The sequence below is a fragment of the Macaca fascicularis genome, chromosome 6 (genome assembly GCF_037993035.2).
Source record: "Macaca fascicularis isolate 582-1 chromosome 6, T2T-MFA8v1.1".
NCBI classification, from domain to species: Eukaryota; Metazoa; Chordata; class Mammalia; order Primates; family Cercopithecidae; genus Macaca; species Macaca fascicularis.
The window spans coordinates 183,786,469-183,808,775 of record NC_088380.1 but is presented as its reverse complement, the minus strand read 5'-3'; the positions used below and the strand labels follow the sequence as shown (position 1 = coordinate 183,808,775).

Genomic DNA, 22,307 nt, shown 5'->3' with positions numbered 1-22,307 from the left:
AGCAGATGGAAATTTGGGGAGGGGAAGGCAGGTAGTAAGTGGATGAGAGGGTTGTAGTTGTCAGTGGAAAGATAGACTAGTGGAAAGACTGCTGAAACCATATGCACCCAGGAAGACAGTAAGAGGTTACTTATTTCCTGTCAGTTTCAAAAGACCTGGACCTTTTTTTTTTTTTCTTTTTTTTTTTTTGAGACAAAGTCTTGCTCTGTCACCCAGGCTGGAGTGCAGTGGTGTGATCTCAGCTCACTGCAACCCATGCCTCCCAGGTTCAAGAAATTGTCCTGCCTCAGCCTCCCGAGTAGCTGGGATTACAGGTACATACCACCACGCCTGGCTAGTTTTAAAATTTTTAATAGAGACGGGTTTCACCATGTTGGCCAGGCTGGTCACGAAGTCCCGACCTCAAGTGAGGTCACCTCGGCTTCCCAAAGTGAGCCACCATGCCTGGCCAGCCCTGGACTGTTGAGGTTGTGGGAGGGCTCTTCAATTTAACAAAAATTTACTGATACTTGTTCCTTACCAGACACAGAACTGAGGTCTAAGGCTGCATGGGTGAATAAGAAACATTCTCTGGGAGCCCACAGTACAATGGAGAAGATGAACACATAAACAGATGCCTTTAATAAACAGATATAAATGCAGTGATACAAGAACATCCAAGATAATACGGAACCAATAAGCAGACCACACTCAGATGGGGTCAGGGCCAGGAGGAGCTTTTCAGGGAAGGGCTCCTCATTGTCGTTGATTATAATTTAAGGGATGAGGAAAAAGGTGAAAAGGTGGAAGAGGCCAAAGGGAGGGTCATTCCAGACAAGTCAGTGCAAACAAAGACACAACAGAAGTAGCTCCATGTGTGTAGGAGAGCTGCAAGGCACATTCATGATATAAAGGGTGTGGAGCAAATTGGGGGAGCTTGTTGAGGATCTCTATGCCTGGCTGGGGGCACTGTGAGTGGAGAAAAGCCTGTGAGCAAGCTCAGAGGGAAGGCCTGACCTCCCAGCCCACTGGCAGTGCTCTGCTTGTGCCCGCCTCTCCCCCAGCGAACTGTTGTTCCTCATTCCTTAGCTCTATCTGCACAGTTGGAGATTGGCACTAAGGGGCTCTGAGGGAACCTTGTGAGGACTTGTCCTTCCCTTTGTTGGTCAGTGGCCACCTGGTGTCTGAAGAGAACTGCTGGCAGCTGCAGTGCCTCTGCTATAGCCAGGCTATCCCAGCTGCTCACAGACCTCAAGCTCAGCCATCCTTCTCCCTCCACTGGCCTTGACCCAGACTTTCCCTGGCATTCTGACTAGGGAACCAGGACCCCTGCTCCTGGGGTCTGGACACAGACCTTCCAGAAACACAGATGAAGAGCCCTGGCAATGCTCGTCAGGGGCGTATCCTCACCCTGGCTCAAGAAATTGCAGGCTGTCAGCATGAATCACAGCTGGGCCTTTCATATTCAGTTCCACATTCTCCTCTCCCCACTGAACAAAGTGGAGAGGGACTGGGATCCCAGGCTAGGCGGGATGCTATGTTGTTTGTGACAGCCACTCTATCCTCTGCACCCCATCCCCCACTTCCCTGCCTTTCACAGCCTATATGCCTGGTTGGTACCCAGTAAACTTCACAGCAGGACTGATGTTTGGCATGTTTCCAGGCCTCTTCATGCCACTACTGATAGAGGAGCCACTATCCCTGGTCTCCATCCTGATGTCATGTGGAGGTCTTCTACTGTCTGTGGATAATGATAGAGTTACTGCTGACAAGGCAGCCTGAAGCTTTAAAGTGTATCCATGCGTTCAACAAAGATTGTTGCAGGCTGTCTGGTATTCTACGTTGGTGCCCCAAGGTTCTGTGCCTTTGAGGGGAAATTTCCGCAGAGAAACAGTTTGTTGGCCAATAGCTCCACAGCAGCCTAACACTCCCCTTCTCCTTCCAGTAAAGAAGACCTACCGTGTGAACCTACTCTCCCTGCTCAGCCTACAGACTAAAGTCTAGACTCTGCAGTCTGCCTGTCACCTCCTCTCCCACCATATATCCCCGCTTCGGTGTATCCTCTTCAGGCGCCTGGAGCTGCACCTCATTCCATGAAGGCACCTGTATGTGTGTGTGATTTGTGGTTGTGTACGTGCTCTCCACTTGGTCAAGGACCACTTTTGTCAGCATACTGCTGTTCTTTCTTCAAGGCTCAGCTTCTTCAGCTAGCCCTGCCCACTTTCTGTAGAGTCAGCCCCTTCCTCTTGTGCTCCCACATTGCCTCTTGCTCAAAAGTACTTACCATAACCTTCCCAGGCCCAGCTCCTTCCAGGGGCGAGCCGCCATCTCAAAACTCATTTTATTTGCAAAATAAATAGCCCTCAGCATTGTAGAGGGAATGGCCCAAAACCTTAGACCCAGTTCAAGGCTCCACTTTGCAGTGATCATCTTGCTCAAGTTTTCACCACAGCCTTGCCTAGCCTGGGCTACTCTTAGGGCAGGCCTGGAAGGAAGTGCAGCTTCCTGAATTAGCTGATGTTTGGTAAGTGGTGGTGGAGGAAAAGGGTGGGGCTTGAGGATATTATAACTCAGGTCACCCCTGAATGTCACTTTTGGTCATTGGGGTGCCTCATATTGCCAGACAAGAGCTCAGACCTGAGGAGAGTGGCCAGCTTCTGTGTGTCCCAGGTAAGTGCCTCGGTCTGATTACTGCCTGCTCCTTCCGCGCCGTCTTGTCCTCATCCCTCCTGTTTGGCGCACGCCAGGGGAAGTGGACACTGGAAAGATTAAGCCAGCTGGTTCTCTTGCTTTGTTTTTGAGACGGGTTCTCTCTCTCTGTCACCCAGACTGGAGTGCAGTGGCACAATCGGCTCACTGCAGCCTCAATCTCCTGGGCTCAAGTGATCCTCCCACCTCAGCCTCTGGAGTACCTGAGACTACAGGCACACATGACCACACCCAGCTAATTTTTGTTATTTTTTTTTTGTAGCGATGACATTTTGCCATGTTGCCCAGGCTAGTCTCAAATTCCTGGGCTCAAGCAATCTGCCCGCCTAAGCCTCCCGAAGTGCTGGGATTACAGGTGCAAGCCACCACACCCAACCTGCCAGCTGGTTCTTGATGGCAGCTCCCAACATCAGCAGAGGTCCCTGGGGTACTTTTCAGGAGGAAAACTCACTTCACGTAGCCCATTCAGCTAAGGGAAGCCAAAGGGCCCTTAGTCAAACAGACCCTGGGCTCTGTGGATACTGCAGTGAAGGAGACTTGACCCTCCCTACAGGGAATCTCAGATGGAAGAGACAGAGCTGAATACCTTTACCTAGCATATAAATATTAGGGCTACTTGGGGATTACGTCACAGATTTTGTCATGTAAAAATGCTGAATAAATATCGAATGGATGAGGGAATGAATGAGTGAGTGAATGAATAAATGAACTAGCTGGGCCTTGAAAGGAGGCCACGTGTGTAGCCCTTGGTCCTTTTCAAAGGTAATTGCCCCAGTTACCTCATTTTATCCTTGAAATAGACCTGTAGCATAGAACAAGCATTCCACACCCCTATTTGGCAGATTCAGAAACTCAGCATAGGTATGTAAGGTTTCGGGGAGATTTATCAGAAGCTGATTTGTTGCTTTATTAAATAAGAAAAAACTACCCATTCCCCTTCCTTCCAATTTTAGAAAGGCACATTAGCACATACCTATACCAGACCCCGTGCCAGCCATGAGTGCAGAGGTGATCAAGTTGGGTGAGGTAAAGAGGTGAAGAAACTAGAAGCAGAGGTATCAGTTAGGAGGCCGTTGTAATAATCAGGCTGGAGGATGGTCTGGTGCAGTGGCTGTGGGAATGGGGAGGAGGGGATGCCCAGGAGAGCTCTTAGACAGCCTGAGATCCAATTACATAGAGGAGGTGAGGGTCAGGGATGCATGCAGGCAACCCAAATGGCCGTGTGAGTGAGCACACTTCGATGTCTCCAGTCAAGGTGGAGAACAGAAGAGCTTTGTGGGGGAAAGGTGATGGAAAAATGAGTATGGCTTTGTTGAATTTGAGGAGCTTCTCCACCATCCAGATAGTGATGTCTCACAGACCACTGGGACTTAGGATTTGGCTGAGGCCAAAGGTAGATTTGGGAGCCCTGAAACAGCTATTAAATGAAACCTTGGGAATGGGTGAGATAAAGGGAGTGTGGGGGAAGGGCACGACCAGAAACTTGGGAACCCCATTGTCTGAAGGAAGAGAAATTACTGATGAAGACTACGAGAGACTCAGGAAGGAGACCTAGGAGAGACTGGCTGTGAAAGCTAAGGGCAGGGAGAATTCTGTAGCAAAGAGAATGACTAGTGGCTTTGCATGTGAGAGAGGGCAGTAAAGGTGGGGGCTGAGGAAAAGGCTTGGGATTGGGCAGTTAGGAGGTCACGAGTGACCATGTGGAGAGGGCAAATTAGTGAGTGTAATGGGAGTAGGCGAGGAGGGGAGTGCAGGGGTGGGAAGGTACTGTGTTTCCAGAAGTTCTGCTGTTGCAGGGAAGAGAGGTAAAGTGACTCAGTGGACAGATGTTTCTTCCCATACTGGACCCTCTACTGTGTTTCCCTTTTCCCCACCCCTAAAGAGCACCTGACTCACTGAAGGCTCCCTTGGGACTACGGGAACAGCAACACCACCTCCAGCTCGGATGAGCGAAGTATGACATTTCTACAGTTCTTTACAGTGTGCGAAGGACCACTCACTCCTTTAATCCTCCCAAGAACTTAGCTTTCCATGTTAGAAGAGGAAATGGAGACTCACAGAGTTTCAGTTCAGATTCAGCTACATAAATCTGAATGCACATCTGAGCAAGTTCCTTTGCTCTCATGATCTCATGTGCCCCACACAGCCCTTTAATACATGTTGGTCCCATTTCACAGATGAAAAGCCTCAAGGCTGAGAGATGCGGCGAAGCTGCCTTGTGGAGAGCAGGATCCCCACCTCTGAGCACAGGGCTCTTTCTGCTCTGCATTACTGCACTGTTAAAACCCCCCTGGTTTATGTTGCACATCACATCTCATAAAGCATTTCCCCAGGTGTTAACTCTATTTAGCGCTCACAACAACCTTGTGAGGGTAGACACTATTTCCTCCTGTTTTACGGATGGAAGCTGAAATTCAAAGAAGTCATAAATGACTTGCCCAAGGTCACATCACTTGTGAAACCCCTTTCTGAGGCACAGATCCACCCCTGTCCATGACCCCTGTTGCCTTCAGGAGGAAATTCACACGCCTTAGCCTGGCACAACGGCTGTCCCTAGTCCAGCCTGCCTGCCTCTCTGGCAGGTCTTTGCTCCCTTCTTTGTTCCAAGCCTCTAGCATGTCCCTGACCTCCCAACCACAGCAGCATGTCCATCTATTACATGTGGCCATCTCACCCACTGCCTGTGCTAATCATACTGTGATTGTTGATGAGACTGAGGTCCCTGAGGGCAGGGCCTAGGTCTGCTTCATCTGTACCACAACGTCCAGCATAGCAGGCATCAGGAACTGGTGAATGTCAATGAATGACAGAATTAATGAACAGCATTTGGACTGAAATCAGCCTTTCCAGTGTTCTCTCGTTTCACATGCTTGTGAAAAACAAGGGCCTTCTGGTTGACTGCTACAGGATCTTTGATGGTCGCAGGTTCTAGATTCTGCTCCCAGCTTCCTTCCTGGTCCCCTTCAGAAGGAAGGAAGCTGGTCTGGGTTACAGACTCCTAGGGCCTGTAGAGTAAATGGTTGACCCAGGTTATCCCTTTTCTACTGTAGGTGGCCAGCCTCCACTGTGGAAGCTCATGGACTCCGTTGGATCTGCAGGGTTGCGACAGGGGGAAGAAGCCCTGAGTTACCCTGAGGAGGGCTTGCCCGGGCCCTCAGACAGCTCAGAGCTGGTAAGTTCAGCACTGGGTTCCTGTTTCATGCTTGTTCAAGGCCATCAAGAGCTGCGTGACTGAAGCTGCCATGGGGCCCTGGGCTCTCACCCATGCAGCCCCTTTCCACCAAGCTTTCAATATCTGAGCTGGAAATGATCTCTTTTCAGGCTCCAAAACAACTGCAAGGTTGGGATGATCATCTTACAGGTGATGAAAAGGGACATAGAGAAGTGATATGACTTGAGTTTAAGACATGACAGGAGCTCGAGCTGAGGTGTTTCAACTCCAAACATACCACTTTTGCCACCTTGCCACACAGGTGCTGCTCCCGCCCCAAGTGGGTTGACACAGTCTAGAGTGGACCTTCCCAGGATTATCTGGTCAAAAGCTGTGTTCTTGAGACCTTTCCCGCCTCTCCAGTTCCTCTTGCATGTTTCCCTCAACGTAGCCACTATAATCAGGCACACAGATGATTTTAGTGCCAAACTCATGCCTGAGGCTTGCTCAGAAGTGAGTTTCTCCTTTTTCTGTCATCTTGACCAAGATTTAGAAGTTGTCTCATACCACACCCTTGAGCAGGAAACTCTTTTGTAAGCCATTTCTTATCTCTTAGTCTCTGTTTCCTCATCAGGAAAATGGAGGAAAATAAAATCTAATACTCCCCACCCCGGAAGGCTAATGGAGATAAAGGACTTGCCTATGGCTGGACACGGTGGCTCACGCCTGTAATCTCAGCACTTTGGGAGGCCAAGGCGAGTGGATCACCTGAGGTTCAAGAGTTCAAGACCAGTCTGGTCAACATGGTGAAACCCCGTCTCTACTAAAAATACAAAATTAGCTAGGCATAGTGGTGCATGCTTGTAATCCCAGCTACTCAGGAGGCTGAGGCAGGAGAATCGCTTGAACCTGGGAGGCAGAGGTTGCAGTGAGCTGAGATTGTGGCACTGCACTCCAGCCTGGGCAACAAGAGCAAAACTCCATCTAAAAAAAAAAAAAAAAAAAAAGGCCAGGCTCGGTGGCTCACGCCGGTAATCCCAGCATTTTGGGAGGCCGAGGCAGGCAGATCACAAGGTCAGGAGATCGAGACCATCCTGGCTAACACGGTGAAACCCCATCTCTACTAAAAAATACAAAAAATTAGCTGGGTGTGGTGGCGGGTGCCTGTAGTCCCAGCTACTCGGGAGGCTGAGGCAGGAGAATGGTGTGAACCCAGGAGGCGGAGCTTGCAGTGAGCCAGGATTGTGCCACTGCACTCCAGCCTGGGCAACAGAGCAAGATTCTGTCTAAAAATAAATGAATGAATGAATGAATAAATAAGTAAATAAGTAAATAAATAAATAAATAAACAGGACTTGCATAGAGGAGGTGCCCACTAAAGGGTTCTTGAGTCATTGTCTGTGGTTTCTTTAGTTTTCTGGCATGTTCTGACATCCACTTGACTAGGCTTGTTGCCCAGATTGTGGGGGTGTTACCCCTCGCTTCATTTCATGCTCCCACTTCCCCCTTGTCCAACCAGTGCCCCAGACCCTGCTGCAGACAGTTCTTCTGTGCCCAACCCACAGCCGTGCCTCAGGAATGAGAGCAGTAGCTGGGCCCCAGTGCCTGCTCAGCCAGGACTGGCTCTAGGGCCTGCTGTCATCTCCTCCCTCACTTCTCACCCCTCCCTGCTGACACTCCTGTGCAGGCCCACGTTTGCCCTGCTGGCTCCATCACATACACCTGCGGTTGAAAGAATTCCCTTTGGCTTTGGGAGACTTCACAGGGACACCAAATTTCCCATGGTCCTGGACTCCCAACTCAGCACCATAGGCCTTACCCTGTGCTCCCCTTGCTATGACCTTAGGTTGAAAAAAGGTTAGTTAACCACGTGTGGTCAGTTCCCAGCCCCATCTCAGAGGCCCTTCCCGACCCCTTCCCCTAGGCTTCTCTTTGTCATCAGAGAGGTATGGAGTCAGGCTCTCCAGGCCAGGTGTGCTTTGTGCTCTGAGGACAGGGAGCCTGTGCTTCGCTGAGCATCTCCCTATGTGTGGCGCTGTTCCTCCACCTCCGGTTTTCTGTCTTCTCCGTCCTCATGGCACCTCTGGGAAGTGGGTACTATTGTTCCTGTTAGATAGAGGGGTCACTTGCTCAGAGAGGTGAGGTGATGGGCCCAGGCCAGCAACACAGCAAGTTGGTGACAAGAGCCAGAGTTGAAACCACACTGGACTTCACACGCTCTCTACTGCCTTTCTCCTTGCTCTTCTGGCAGAGGTCTCTCCCCGCTCTTCCTGGGGTGTCGGAGGTGGCTCCAATACCTTCTCTTGGCTTGTGTGTGCCTCGCCGGGATCTGCCAGGGAAGTCCTCCTGTCTTTCTTGCAGTTCTGCTGTCTTCTAGTCTCTCCTCCTGAACATCTCAATGTGCCCAAGAGGAAAAGGAAGAAAAACAATTTGCCCAAGCCATTGACTTCTCCATGACTCTATTGTTTCCATGAAGCAATACTAAAACGCCCCTCCCATCCCAGCAGCACTTGGCACTTCCACATACATTACAGCCTTTAATTCTCATGCCACCACAACCATCCAATCAACAAATCCTGCTCCCAGCTGGTGCTCCTCGTGGCCCTGAGATGTAGCCTTGAGCAAGACATAGTCCCTGGCACTGGGGGACTTCCAAGTACTATTATTTTCTCAGTTTTGCACGAAGAGGTGACGGAGGCTCAGAGAGAGTGGGACTTTCCCAGGACCACAGAGCCAGAAAAAGGGAGTGCGAGGACCCAGGTGTAAGTTTTCTCAAGCCAGATCGTCTGGGGTTTCTTTCCAGCAACTTTCATCGGCCTTGGGTTCTTTTCAAGGGAACTTTCTAGGTTTTATAAAGCTTCACGTTGACGTGGAAACATCTCTGCAGTCAGACAGATATGGGTTCAGATTCTCCCCTGCCTCTTCACAGCTGCTGGGCCAGGCAGCTGACTTGCCCTCTTGGAGCCTCCGTTTCCATGTTTCTAACACTTGGGTGGCTGGGGCTCAGAGGGGCAAGGCTGAGACCCCGCCTGTCCTGCAGCTCTTTGACTTTGCTGCCCACTGCCTGAGTTCCTGGATGCACAGCCTGTGAGCAAACAGGGTCTGTAGCTTTGCTTCAGCTTCTCTTTCCCTTGTCACCAGACTGGCCTGGTCAGGGTGAGGTAGAGTGGGCATGGGCACCCCTAGCATGCATGGCTGTTGGAAGCATGTGCTGTAAGGTGAACGTGTAAGTGGACATCTGGCACCCCAGTTAGGATGATTTGCCTCCTTAGGGATCTATTTCCCATTCTCTTCCTAAAGCAAGAGGTGGGACTGAGCTGTCCTTATCTCCCTCAAACGGCAGCCTCTCCTCCCAGCCTCTCCTCCCTCCCAGCCTCTCCTCCCTGGAGGGGCCTTATTATCCAGGTGCCTGAGTTGTTATTTCACAGATAAGGGTCCAGTTTGGGGCAATAGGTCATTGAAATAGAACTCTCGTGTGACAGGAAGTGGAGGCTTTGGAAAGTCTGAGCCTGAGGAGGAGGAGGATGGAGTTGCTGGGCTGTGACCCTTCAATGAATCCAGGGAGGCTGTCGGGGCTTCTTTGAAGGACGGGTGAGAGTCGTCTAGGGGAGGGTTTTGCTCACAGGAATGAGGTCCCTGGGGCTCTTAAGCTACTGGGCTTCTGGTGGAGTGAAAGCCTGCGGTGTCCCGGCTTCTGCCTTCCTTGCCTTCTCACCTGCCCCTTCAGACTCTGATCCACCCCCACATCAGTCTTCCCCAAATCCATCCCCTCGCTCTTCCCCTGGATCTTTAAATGGCTTGTTCCCTTCCTTCATTTAGGTCACCTCCTCTGGGAAACCCTCTTGGACTCATATCTAAAAATACCTCTTTCTACCCTGGTCACTCTCTAATTTCTTATCCTGCACCCCACCTTTAATAGCCACCATCACTACTGGAACCAAATTGTATGTTTATATGCTTAATTTCTATCTCCCACCCTGGAATCTAAAGCATTTGTTGCTTCTTGGGTGGTTATGTGTGTGCAGTGCTTAGATTAGAGCTGGGTGCGTGGTGAGGGCTAGAGCAATGTTTCAGGAAGGATGACCGAAGGGATAAAGGACCATCCTCTGCATTGTGCTCTCCAAATGCTTTCGTGCTGGGCCTTTTCAGGCTTCAGAGTCTGAGAGTGGATTAGGAGAGGGAAACACTTGAAGTTCGTTCGTGCATTTGTTTATTCTCTCGTTCGTTCAACAACAACTCACTGAGAGACTCTTGCTGTGGGTCCTGGGGAACCAGAGAGCAATCATCTGCAGTACGACAGGAAGAAGGTCTTGCCAAACCCTGAATTCAAAGAAGAAGGGGGTAGGGTAGAGGATGCAGGGAGTTGAGAAGGAGCCGTGAGGTAATGGGGGCAGGAGGAGGAAGAAGGTGGATTGTCTTTCCAGGACAGAGCCTTCTGAGGAGGCCAGAGCTGGGTGCAGGCTGTTGGCAAGAGAGCCAGGGTGTATGAAGAGCTGAGAAGCGGGTTGGGCTGGGCAGGGCAGGCCTCTGCCTTTGTTGGAGTTGGGGAGTCTGGCTAGCCCAGCAGTGCTCCTTCCCAGATGCTGGCCTGTTTCTCCCCAGGTGCAGGAGTGCCTGCAGCAGTTCAAGGTGACAAGGGCACAGCTACAGCAGATCCAAGCCAGCCTCTTGGGTTCCATGGAGCAGGCGCTGAGGGGACAGGCCAGCCCTGCCCCTGCGGTCCGGATGCTGCCTACATACGTGGGCTCCACCCCACATGGCACTGGTGGGTAGCATAGACTGAGATGCGTGGCCAGGCCTGGAAGAGGGTACTGATCTAGGGGAGGGAAATGTTCCTTATTACTGTCCCCCATCTCTATGGCCCCTTGACCAGACTTTGCAGGCCTTAGGAATTTGGGAGGTGGGCAGAGGGCTCTGGTCGTGCCAGCTGCATGCCTTTCTGTGACCTGCTTGCCCTCTAGAGCAAGGAGACTTCATGGTGCTGGAGCTGGGAGCCACAGGGGCCTCACTGCGTGTTTTGTGGGTGACTCTAACTGGCATTGAGGGGCATAGGGTGGAGCCCAGAAGCCAGGAGTTTGTGATCCCCCAAGAGGTGATGCTGGGTGCTGGCCAGCAGGTAAGCACTCTCTGCCCAGCGTCTGGGGTCTGGGAGCCTGGCTGGGCAGCTGGGGCTCAGAGGGGCAAGGCTGAGCCCCCACCTCTCCTGCAGCTCTTTGACTTTGCTGCCCACTGCCTGTCTGAGTTCCTGGATGCGCAGCCTGTGAGCAAACAGGGTCTGCAACTTGGCTTCAGCTTCTCTTTCCCTTGTCACCAGACGGGCCTGGACAGGGTGAGGTGGAGTGGACATGGGACGCTGGGTCGGGGGGGGCTGCAGCCCCATGAAGGCCATCAGAGGAGTAACTCAGCTTCTCTACCTCCAGAGCACCCTCATTTCCTGGACCAAAGGTTTTAGGTGCAGTGGTGTGGAAGGGCAGGATGTGGTCCAGCTGCTGAGAGACGCCATTCAGAGGCATGGGGTGAGTGGAGGGAGGGGTGATGGGAGGGAGGCCCATGCTGGCCTGGGCCTGGCACACATGTGTGGGGCCTGCGCTTCTGGAGAGCTGCTTTCCTTTTCTCTTCATGTCCTCCATCCAGTTTAACCTCAGGTACATGTTGCTCCCATTCCCATTGTATAGGTTAAAACACACGGAGGCTAAGAAAGGTCAAATAAATGTTCAGGGCCCGGGACAAACAAACATGAACAGACTTTGACCTCCTCCTCAAGGTTTTCACAGTCTAGAGGGGGACACATTCTAATAAAAAATTGTCCGCGTCAAGGAGTAGTGCGTGGACAACTCTGGGAGTACTATAGAGGAAGCACCGGCTCTTCGATCAGGGACTTGAAGGAAGAGTTCGCCTCCTTCAAGTCAGGCTGGGACTGGGGCAGAAGATCTAGTCTCAGAGAAGGCCACACACGAGAGTCTGGATGCTGGAGAAAGGCTGGTTCGTCTGGACTAACCCTCTGTGGCGAGAAGCCAGTGCTGGGAGGAACGGGCTTGGGGAGCCAGGCAGAATGACAGTGAGGCTGGGAAGGTGCAGTGTTCAAGGAGGTGCTCAGTCTCAGGAAACTCATCCTGGTCCTGGGAGATGCTGAGGGTGGACGTCACTGTGACCTGGGGACCCGAGTTGGGGGTTAGGGAGGAGCTGAGGGTGAGATTGGAGGAAAAGCTCCTATAAAATGGAAGCCCAGAGCATCTGTGGCACAAATGTGTGTGGCGTGCAGACATATGTTTCCTGGACTCTATGTGTCTCTTCCAAAGCCAGGGCCCCAGCCCTGCCCATCCCTTGGATTCCCTGCTCTGACCACTCAGGCCAGCCTTGACCTCTGCCCTCTCCATCATCCAGGCCTACAACATCGACGTGGTTGCCGTGGTGAACGACACAGTGGGCACCATGATGGGCTGTGAGCTGGGAGCCAGGCCGTGTGAGGTTGGGCTAGTTGTAGGTGAGCCACAGACCATTTGTGATGACGGGTGGAGGGTGTGCTGCCTGGCGAGCAGGTCCTGACAGGTTCGTCTCTGCCAGACACGGGCACCAATGCATGTTACATGGAGGAGGCGCGGCACGTGGCAGTGTTGGATGAAGACCGGGGCCGCGTCTGTGTCAGCGTCGAGTGGGGCTCCTTCAGTGATGTTGGGGCGCTGGGGCCAGTGCTGACCACCTTCGACCACACCCTGGACCATGAGTCCCTGAATCCTGGTGCTCAGAGGTGCCCTGGTGGGGGGCCCTGACCTTTGGTTCCAGGCCCTATCTATGCTCTGCTCCCAACCCCTTCTGTTCCTGTTCTCAGGCCCTTAGGCCCCTCCCTGTCACTCTGAGGGTCTCCAGGGAGCAACCTGGGGCCCTGGCCAGGTTCAAAGAAGGAAGGGCCCAAAGTTCTAGAACCCAGAATTGTCAACCCTTGGTCCTCCCGATTCCTGACTCTGCCCTGCCCTGACAGGTTGGGGGTTGAGGGCTGGAAGTGGCGGAGCAAAGTGCTCTCTGCCGCCTTCTTCCTCTCCCCAAGGCTTCGGAATGTAACCTGTGTCAGAGGGGGCGATGGGGTCTAGGCATACACCCACCTGTCCTCTGGGAGGCCATTCGTTGCTTCTGGGGTCTCCAATTTGGGAGCCCCAAAGAAAAGAATCCTTCTTTGGGAATGCTTGGAGGTAGGACGAGGTGGACTGAGGGCTTAGAAAAGGCTTTGTCCAGCCACCCTTTCCACCTTCAGGTTTGAGAAGATGATTGGAGGCCTGTATCTGGGTGAGTTGGTGCGGCTGGTGCTGGCTCACTTGGCCCAGCGTGGGGTCCTCTTTGGTGGCGGCACCTCCCCTGCCCTGCTGAGTCGAGGCAGCATCCTCCTGGAACACGTGGCTGAGATGGAGGAGTGAGTGGGGGAGATGGTGGCTTACTGGGGGATTCTTGGCTTGGGGTAAGGGGAGGATACTCTGTCCCCAAGGTAGCCATAGGGCTTTAGTGGGATGGGGAGCTTCTGGGCTGAGCTCCAAATCACTTCTCTTTCCTCCCCAGCCCCTCTGCTGGGGCAGCCTGTGTCCGTGCTATCCTGCAGGACTTGGGCCTGAGCCCTGGGGCTTCGGATGTTGAGCTTGTGCAGCACGTGTGCGCGGCCGTATGCACACGGGCTGCCCAGCTCTGTGCTGCCGCCCTGGCCGCTGTTCTCTCCCACCTCCAGCACAGCCGGGAGCAACAAACCCTCCAGGTCGCTGTGGCCACCGGAGGCCGAGTGTGTGAGCGGCACCCCAGGTATTGTGAAAACATGATCCTCGTGATTATGTGGCATGAGCACGTGTGTGTGATACACACCCAGAGGGTCCTCTGGGATCACGTCTGCAAGCCAGTGGACATGAAGGGCACTTAGGCAGAGGGAGGGCCAGACTGAGCTATGGGAGGCCAGAAGACATCCAAGGAGAGAAACAATGCTTCCTTGCCGGGCGCGGTGGCTCAAGCCTGTAATCCCAGCACTTTGGGAGGCCGAGGCGGGCGGATCACAAGGTCAGGAGATCGAGACCACAGTGAAACCCCGTCTCTACTAAAAATACAAAAAATTAGCCGGGCGCGGTGGCGGGCGCCTGTAGTCCCAGCTACTCAGGAGGCTGAGGCAGGAGAATGGCGGGAACCCGGGAGGCGGAGCTTGCAGTGAGCCGAGATCGCGCCACTGCACTCCAGCCTGGGCAACAGCGTGAGACTCCGTCTCAAAAAAAAAAAAAAAAAAAAAAAAAAAAAAAAGAAACAATGCTTCCCTTTGTGTGTGCAAGGGTGGAGGCCATGGGGACATTAGGGCTTATGGTTGGTGCACAGAACAGATTTAGAACTGAAGTGATAGGGGAGGCTGGGTATGGTGGTGCACGCCTGTAATCTCAACACTTTGGGAGGCTGAGGTGGGAGGATCATTTGAGCCTGGGAGTTTGAGGTTGCAGTAAGCCACGATCACTCCATGGCACTCTAGCTTGGGTGACAGAGTGAGACTCGGTATCTAGAAAAATTTAAAAAAGAAAAAAGTGATGGGGCCTTGGGCTTCAGGAGGCCCGAGGGGTCCGGGGCCAAGCTGGGCACACCTGTATGTGTCTGGGGATCCAGGGCCAAGCCGGGCGCACCTGTGTGTGTCTGGGGGTCCGGGGCCAAGCCAGGCGCACCTGTGTGTGTCTGGGGGTCCGGGGCCAAGCTGGGCGCACCTGTGTGTGTCTGGGGGTCCGGGGCCAAGCCGGGCGCACCTGTGTGTATCCATAGGTTCTGCGGCATCCTGCAGGGGACAGTGATGCTCCTGGCCCCGGAATGCGATGTCTCCTTCATCCCCTCTGCGGATGGTGGTGGCCGGGGAGTGGCGATGGTGACTGCTGTGGCTGCCCGTCTGGCTGCCCACCGGCGCCTGCTGGAGGAGACCCTGGCCCCGTTCCGGTTAAACCACGATCAGCTGGCAGCGGTTCAGGCACAGATGCGGAAGGCCATGGTCAAGGGGCTCCGAGGGGAGGCCTCCTCCCTTCGCATGCTGCCCACTTTTGTCCGGGCCACGCCTGATGGCAGCGGTAAGGACCTGGCCTGAGTGTGGGACCGAAACATGGGGTCACAGTGTGGGCTAGGGCTGGAGCCACAAGCACTATCCTGGCACTGAGGATCTCTGCCCCACAGAGCGAGGGGATTTCCTGGCCCTGGACCTCGGGGGCACGAACTTCCGTGTCCTCCTGGTACGTGTGACCACAAGTGTGCAGATCACCAGCCAGATCTACTCCATTCCTGAGAGTGTGGCCCAGGGCTCTGGGCAGCAGGTACCCACAGCCTGAACCTTGGTGTCGGAGGTGGGGAAGGGCTGAGCAGTGCCTACGCCTGACCTGTCCTGCCCCACAGCTCTTTGACCACATTGTGGACTGCATCATGGACTTCCAGCAGAAGCAGGGCCTGAGTGGGCAGAGCCTCCCACTGGGTTTTACCTTCTCCTTCCCATGTAGGCAGCTTGGCCTGGACCAGGTGAGGGAGGGCCAAGAGAAGTGATTCCCAAGGGCCTCCTACCCACATACCCTTCATGGAGTGGGCAGGGGGCAGGGGAAAAGGCTGGCTGGTGGTGGGGGCTGGGGTTGGTGGTGGTGGCAGCACTGCTGGGCTGGCCTTGCACACAGCCTCAGTTTCCCCAGACAGGGTAGGCCCAGGGTCAGGGTCTGAAGCATTTGGGAGCAGGTCAGGCCTAGACTGGGGTTGATCAGAGGACAGAGCATCCATTCTAGCTATAGCACTGGTGTGTGGGCCTCAGGGTTCTGCGGGAACCAGCGTTTGTTCCTGTCTCTAGCAGGGGCTTGAGGTTGCTTGGGGTTTTTTTGGTCTCTCTCCTCCTCCTTTCTTCGTTTGTTTCCTTCTCAGTGCCTGGCTCGGTGGTGGGTGCATGACTAGGGTGGCAGAGGGCCAGGCATAGGCCGAGACACATATCCCTACTCAGCACACACTTTAGCTTGTCCTTACACAAGGATGAAGGACTTGTCAATGTGCACACCTGAAGCCTGTCACAGAAACAATACCTCCCGGGCCTGGAGTGCAATGGCATGATCTTGGCTCACTCACTGCAGCTTCCACCTCCTGTGTTCAAGCGATCCTCCTGCCTCAGCCTCCCAAGTAGCTGGGACTACAGGCACATGCCAACATGCCCGGCTAATTTTTAGTAGAGACGGGGTTTCACCATGTTGGCCAGGCTGATCTAGAAATCTTGACCTCAGGTGATCCGCTCACCTCAGCCTCCCAAAGTGTTGGGATTACAGGCGTGAGCCGCCATGCTGCACCTCCTGTGCAACTCTGTACTCTGCTTTCTTTTACACGGTGATTCTCTGGATGGTGCAGTGGGCCAGTCTTGCTGCTTGGCTGCTCTGCTCCAGGCTAAGCCTGCTCAGTCCTTTTGATTATTCCTTGTAAGATGTGAGAAGCAGGTGAGGCTCCATGTGCAAATCGGGGGTGGGGGTGGGGGCAAGAAATATAGTCTTATTAATTTTCTGTAACTGAACTTAATTTCTGTGCTGAAGGCCGGGCGTGGTGGCTCAGGTCTCTAGCACTTTGGGAGGCTGAGACGTGTGGATCACGAGGTCAGGCGTTCAAGACCAGCTTGGCCAAGATGCTGAAACGCCATCTCTACTAAAAATACAAAAATTAGCTGGGTGTGGCAGTGAGCGCCTGTAATTCCAGCTACTTGGGAGGCTGGGGCAGGAGAATCACATCAACCCGGGTGGCAGAGCTTGCAGTGAGCCAAGATTGTGCCATTGCACTCCAGCCTGGGCGACAGAGCAAGACTCCGTCTAAAATAAAAACAAATGTTGGGCCCACATTCTTCTCAGGGGTGAAAACTTGACCCGTGTGGGGATTGCCTTCCCCAGGAGCCCCCTTGGCTCTGCAGCAGCCTTTGCTGTGCAGAATTTGCAGGGATGTAGGGACACAGGGAGGTGCCCCGGGCCCTGCTCTCTGGGCACTTCCCTCTGCCACGTTCTCTCTTGAGTCTCGACACCTTCCTGGGCATTACCTGGGGAAGGAGGGCAGGGGCCTCTTCTGTTCTCAGATTTCTCAGATCCCTTCTGAGCAGGAGTTCAGCCCAGCGGGGAGGGCATAGGACACCTGTCTCAGGAAGCCATCAGCAACCTGGCTCTGACGTCCCCCTTTGCCTACCCTTCTGCATTCTAGGGGTAGCAGCCCACACAGGGGCTATTACTCATCATCTGGTCTCTCTCAAACGGCTTCTTTCTCTCAAACATTCTTTCTCTCATTCTATCACATTCTCGGCTTTCTGTTTTTGAGACAATGAGCCTATAACAATTTAAAAAAAGGAATAAAAGGACATATTATTGGAGGAAAATGTTGGTTACTATTTCTAAAATCTTCTGCCCCAAGGATTTCCTGACCTACCCTCCGTGCTCCTCCTCTGAGCAAAGCAGTAATTTTCTCCCAACAGCTGTAGACTAATTCCTGCTCCCCCTGCCCCCTCCCTCACAGGACGCACACTCAGAAAACAGCACTCCTTTCCAGGTACCGTCGAGCCCCGTGTCACTAAGTTCTAAGTCCCTTTTCTCACAATCCAGGAACTCTGCCTTCAGCCTGCCCAGGGCCTAGGTTCTGGCTTTTCCATTCCTCCTCCCCTTGTGTTTGGAACACTCGAGTGACTCACCCATTGACACAGCTCTATCCTTGAAGCTGAGAATTCCTTCCTCTCGAGTAACTTGGAGTTCTTTCTGAAAGGGTGGGATCTGCTGTCATCTGGGCCTCTGAGCCTTCTCTGTCCTCCCGTTTCACACACAGCACTCACTTTACCAGCTCTGTTCATTCCTAACCCAATTACAAAGGGCCATTCCTTCTGGGCAAACGTCTTAAAATGGCCAGACCCTCTGACCGTCTGGAACTAATAATGGAAAATGTAGGTTAGATGGTTATTAATAGGTTTTTGAACACCGAAAGCCTCCTGGGGAGTAAGGAGCGGGCAGAGGGCAAGGCCTTCAACCATACAGCAAAGTAGGCAAGGAATTGTGCTTGGGGAGGGTGGAAATCTTAGGCTTGTGATGGATGCAGGCTTTGCGGAGGCAGAGTGAGCCTGAAGGGGCCTCCAGCTTCCCGCCACTTCCTCTTGTTCTCACCCCAGGGCATCCTCCTGAACTGGACCAAGGGTTTTAATGCATCAGACTGTGAGGGCCAAGATGTCGTGAATCTGTTGCGGGAAGCCATCGCACGCAGACAGGTAGGATCCTGTTCTAGGGGTGCTTTGGGGCTGTGGCAGCCCTTGAGGGGAGCAAAGAGTCTCCTGGTTTCTGAGCGGGGAGCCCTCTGCGGTAGAGACCTCTGGGTCCGGTGCTGGTTGCTGTGACGACCGCGTTGCCCAGCAACTAGCAGCATCCTTTTGTGTGCAGGCAGTGGAGCTGAATGTGGTTGCCATTGTCAATGACACGGTGGGGACCATGATGTCCTGTGGCTATGAGGACCCCCGTTGCGAGATAGGCCTCATTGTCGGTGAGGAGGGCCCTGCCCTTTCATGCCCCTACTGCTTGGCAATTTGCTGCCTTCTGTGGATTCCTCCGCTTGGATGTTTCCTTGGCATTGGGGATGTAGGATTGCTCTGGTCTGACCCAGTGGGGCTCTGGAACAATCTCGGGCTGGCAGTCTGGAGCTTGGGTGTTTAGTCCAGCTCAGTGACTGACTCATGGTCATTTAAGCTCTCTGAACTTCAGTTTGCCATCTGATAAATGAATCTGAGCTTTGGAGTTGTACAGATTTGGGTGGAAATACTAGCTTTGTGTTTCCACCTGTGTGACCTTGGGCAAGTCACCAGAGCCTCAGTTTCCTCATCTCTAAGACAGAGATAAGAATAACAATGCCTGTCTCAAGGCATCATGAGGATGAAATGGGAGGGGACAAAATATAGCATGGTCCCTGGCTCACAGCACACACCTGGTGTTTGGAGCTGGGCGGGGGCAGGGAAGCAATGAGCAGTGAAGGTCCTTCAGACAGTCCAAGATTCCATCCTTACTGAGCTCCTGCCCTGTGTCCACAGGGGACTGACTGGACAGAGGAACAGGAAGACACATAAAACAAGAGGCAATTTCTGCCTTCTCAGAGCTGACCACTCAGCAAGGGTTAAGCCCAGAACAACACGCGGTGGTCAGAGAGTGACTCGATTCTACACGTGGGCAGCAGCGCACAGTTAGGCACTTAGGAGAGGCATGCCCAGGTTGCTGTGGGCATAAACAGCTGGACAGAGGAACTCCAGGTGGGGCCAGCAAGGAGCCCACCTGCCTGGAGCTGAAGCTGTGTCAGGGAGAGGAGGGAGACGCCCTCATTCAGGGTGCGCGCTCTGCCCGGAATGCCTTTTCCTTTCTGTGCTTCTTGGGTTCGGTCACTTCCTCTCTGTTGCTTTCCTGACCCTGTTGGCAGAGACTTGCCCCGTGGTCTGGGCTCCCACGATGCTCTCCTTGGTGCTTTCACAGGGACACAGAGGCTCCATCAGAGCTGGCTATTCGTTGCCTGACCTCTGGCCAGACTGTGGGGCTCCTCATCTCTGATTTCTCTGTGTCCCCTGTTCCTGGTCCAGCACCTCTTAGTTGGAATAAGGGCCTGGCAGGCCAGTCCAGGGAGCTTCGGCCTCTCAACCGCAGAGAGCTGGGGACGAGGACGGGAGATGTCACATGTCTCCCAGGGGAATGACAGGACAGCTGGGCATTGTAGGAGCACTTGGGGGTGGCATGGTGGATGCACTGATGGTGATGTTGGTGGGAAAGGCAGTGAAGGTCCCCAGGGCTTGGAACTGGCAGGGTCTGCACGAGGGATGTCTGGGAGGAAGGAGGACCAGGACTAGGGACAGGCTGTGAGCATGAGGAGACGGAGAGGTAGAGAGAATGAGCCCGAATGTTGCCATCTCGGTATAGGAAGTGCTCAGAGGGTCCTTGTCCGCGTCAATAAGTAGCTTCCACGTTATCTGGCCTCTCTGCAGGAACCGGCACCAATGCCTGCTACATGGAGGAGCTCAGGAATGTGGCGGGCGTGCCTGGGGACTCAGGCCGCATGTGCATCAACATGGAGTGGGGTGCCTTTGGGGACGATGGCTCTCTGGCCATGCTCAGCACCTGCTTTGATGCAAGTGTGGACCAGGCGTCCATCAACCCCGGCAAGCAGAGGTGTGGACTGGGCCCAGGCAGTGGTGGCTGGTCGTGACCGGTGCTGGGGACTGTGGTCGGGGGGGCCTTCTGCCCTGTGAGCACACACATGTTCGTGCAGGTTTGAAAAGATGATCAGCGGCATGTACCTGGGGGAGATCGTCCGCCACGTCCTTTTACATTTAACCAGCCTTGGCGTTCTCTTCCGGGGCCAGCAGACCCAGCGCCTTCAGACCAGGGACATCTTCAAGACCAAGTTCCTCTCTGAGATCGAAAGGTGCCTGAGGCCTACACTGCCTCCCCTACTTCAGGGAGTATTTCTGTCCACTGTGGGGGATTGCTGGCCATGGGTGGTGGCGAGGTCCGCTCTGGAGGATGACGTGGGAGAAGTCATGACCCGCCTCTCTGTGCTCTCTTCCTTCCTGGCCCCCAGCGACAGCCTGGCCCTGCGGCAGGTCCGAGCCATCCTAGAGGATCTGGGGCTGCCCCTGACCTCAGATGATGCCCTGATGGTGCTAGAGGTGTGCCAGGCCGTGTCCCAGCGGGCTGCCCAGCTCTGTGGGGCGGGTGTAGCTGCTGTGGTGGAGAAGATCCGGGAGAACCGGGGCCTGGAAGAGCTGGCAGTGTCTGTGGGGGTGGATGGAACGCTCTACAAGCTGCACCCGCAGTGAGTCTGGGTGTGCGGGCTGGGGAGGGAGGTGTGGCTAGGTGGGGCTGGTGGCCTGAGCTCACCTCAGTCCTCCTCTCACAGCTTCTCCAGCCTGGTGGCAGCCACGGTGCGGGAGCTGGCCCCTCGCTGTGTGGTCACGTTCCTGCAGTCAGAGGATGGGTCCGGCAAAGGTGCAGCCCTGGTCACCGCTGTTGCCTGCCGTCTTGCACAGTTGACTCGTGTCTGAGGAAATCTCCAGGCTGAGGAGGCTCCACCGCAGCCTTGCTGGACCTGGGTCGGGGTCTGCCTGTTTCCCAGCCAGGCCCAGCCACCCAGGATTCCCGGGACATCCCATGTGTGACCCCTCTGCGGCCATTTGGCCTTTCTCCCTGGCTTTCCCCGAGAGAAGTAGCACTCAGGTTAGCAATATATATATATAATTTATTTACATTCACGTCCAATAAAATCCCTATGCGCCCCGGCGGCCGGGCAAGGCTGTGTACATAAGGCCAAGTGTAAGTGCGTGAATGCACTTAAGACAAAGTCAGGACACGAGCTTCACATGACAGGCCCCGCGTGGGGCACCAGCCAGCCCTGGGGACGGGCACACCACGCCACACACACTCGCCACTGTACAGCCCGGGACTCCCATTGCATATTCACAGGCCCCGCCGGGCAGGGCACCTCGAGGCTGGGGGAGGGGCAGGGGCAGGGAGGAGCCGTGGGGTGTCCCTGGGTGGGTGGAGAGAGGGCAGCACGTGAGAGGCAAATATGCACCGACACTGGGCGTGAGACGTGAGCAGCCTCAGGTGTACAGCATGAGATGTGTGTGGTGGGGGGTGTCTGCATGACCCGGGAGGGGGGTGTGTGTGAGATGAGCACACGAGGCATGTGTGGCACGTACTCGTGTGGTGGTCATGTGCCTGAATCCAGAGGCTAACCCCTGTCCGGCTGTGGCCCTCGGTCCTGCAGGCTTGGAGCAGGGCCCCTCAGACGTGCCCCTACCCAGCAGGCACAGAAATGTTTGCATAAGGTCCAGCTCAGGCAGGAGCTCCGGGGTCCTGGCCCAGGCCCAGTGTGTGCGTGCATGGCCGTGTGTATGCGGGGCCCCTGGAGAGGGACGGGAGGAGAGGTAGCATCACACGCACATACACACACACACAGATGGGCTGGGCCTGGCTCAGGCTCCAGGCACTGTCCATCCTGGGCCCTGGGGCCGAGTGTGAGCAGGTGGCAGTGCCAGCCTGGCTAGGCAGGCCATGGAGAGGTGGGAGTTCGGGCAGGGTCTGAAGGACCAGCATTAAGGGACAACTTTGGCCGGGAGGGGGCCTGTCCGAGCAGCTCTCCCCGGGGTGGGGAAGGGCCCCTGTCCGGCTTCTGCCTGTCCTTGGTGGGTGCCAAAGCTGGTGAGAGTGTAGGCGTTGGGCCTGGCCGGCCTCAGCACTCGGCCTCCGACACTGTGAAGAGGCCAGCGTCTGGCTGGCCCAGTCCGGCTACTGCTGCAGCCAGCTGGCTGAGGTTGCCGTTGGGGAAGTGCCGCGCCTCCCACAGGTTGAGGATCATGGCTGTGGGGCTGGGCTTGGAGGCAAAGAAGCTGAGATGGCTGTGGAGGGGAAGGGGCCGTCAGCAGCCTGGCCTGGCCCCAGCCGACACCTCCTGGCCCCCTGGCCCACCCCAG

The 22,307-nt window shown here is 54.6% G+C and overlaps 2 protein-coding genes across 22 annotated transcripts in view; one reads left to right on the top strand and one right to left on the bottom strand.

Annotated features, from left to right (window-relative positions):
- The first annotated feature begins 2,569 nt into the window (after positions 1-2,569).
- On the top strand, positions 2,570-21,136 carry HK3 (hexokinase 3). Of its 16 annotated transcripts, XM_065547079.2 has the most exons (20): positions 2,570-2,649; positions 5,739-5,860; positions 10,442-10,604; positions 10,801-10,955; positions 11,049-11,168; positions 11,260-11,355; positions 12,224-12,323; positions 12,404-12,587; positions 13,089-13,244; positions 13,388-13,621; positions 14,606-14,901; positions 15,005-15,141; positions 15,221-15,340; positions 17,336-17,368; positions 17,976-18,071; positions 18,241-18,340; positions 19,818-20,001; positions 20,102-20,257; positions 20,414-20,647; positions 20,732-21,136. In XM_065547079.2, exons 2-20 carry the CDS (start codon positions 5,765-5,767, stop codon positions 20,874-20,876), a joined length of 2,805 nt encoding a protein of 934 aa, XP_065403151.1. In that variant the 5' UTR covers positions 2,570-2,649; positions 5,739-5,764; the 3' UTR covers positions 20,877-21,136. The 16 variants fall into 16 exon arrangements, 7 of the variants coding, with proteins under 7 accessions (XP_065403151.1, XP_065403153.1, XP_005558670.3 ...); XR_012414386.1 differs by lacking the exon at positions 18,241-18,340; XR_012414388.1 differs by lacking the exon at positions 19,818-20,001.
- UNC5A (unc-5 netrin receptor A) overlaps positions 21,050-22,307 on the bottom strand; it is a 69,760-nt gene continuing 68,502 nt past the window's right edge. For all 6 annotated transcript variants that reach the window (XR_012414404.1, XR_012414405.1, XM_045394551.2 and 3 more), the window contains one exon: positions 21,050-22,232. Coding sequence is in view for 4 of the 6 variants with exons in the window: in XM_045394551.2 (XP_045250486.1) it covers positions 22,067-22,232 (166 nt within the window). In the remaining 2 variants the exon portion in view is untranslated. The remainder of the gene's footprint in view (positions 22,233-22,307) is intronic.